At 40.0% G+C, this 475-nt stretch overlaps 1 protein-coding gene across 1 annotated transcript; it reads left to right on the top strand.

The window, feature by feature from the left end:
* Window positions 1-6: 6 nt before the first annotated feature.
* Window positions 7-470, top strand: LOC113473634 (dentin sialophosphoprotein-like; the record flags this gene model as incomplete). The annotated part of the gene is made up of 1 exon (XM_026833148.1): window positions 7-470. A coding segment is annotated over exon 1 (450 nt), but the record flags the coding sequence as incomplete, so codon positions are not given.
* Window positions 471-475: the final 5 nt, after the last annotated feature.

The raw sequence follows: 475 nt of genomic DNA, 5'->3' as shown, positions 1-475 counted from the left end.
GAAAGGTCCAAGAAAGAAAAATGAGTTCGAGCAGTTACACGGTTGAAACAAGAAAGGACACCAACAAAAGCAAAAGGAAATTTTCGTCTGCTCAATCCAAAGATGCAGCGAAGAAAAGAATCTCTACCCCTAAAGTATCACCTGATACTAGTCCAACACGAGATGGCAGTACTTCCGACAATTCTGATGATTCTCAAGGAACCTATAACACCAGTAGCAAGAAGACAGTTGATGTCACAAGAAGTGATAGACATGACACCTACACTAGAAGTGATAGTCAAGATACATACAATAAGTCTACCGAGTACACTAGATCTGACAGTAGAGATACATTCAACAAGTATCGCAGAGACTCCACTGACACCTACAGTAAAGAAACTACGACTAATAGAAATGATTCCAGGAATTCATACACCATTGACAACGAGGATGTACAACAATATGAACGGAGTGACTCAACTGATTCCTTCAACGT

The sequence above is a fragment of the Diaphorina citri genome, unplaced genomic scaffold (assembly GCF_000475195.1).
Source record: "Diaphorina citri unplaced genomic scaffold, Diaci psyllid genome assembly version 1.1 scaffold52040, whole genome shotgun sequence".
Classification (NCBI taxonomy): Eukaryota; Metazoa; Arthropoda; class Insecta; order Hemiptera; family Psyllidae; genus Diaphorina; species Diaphorina citri.
This window is presented reverse-complemented; position numbering and strand designations above follow the sequence as displayed.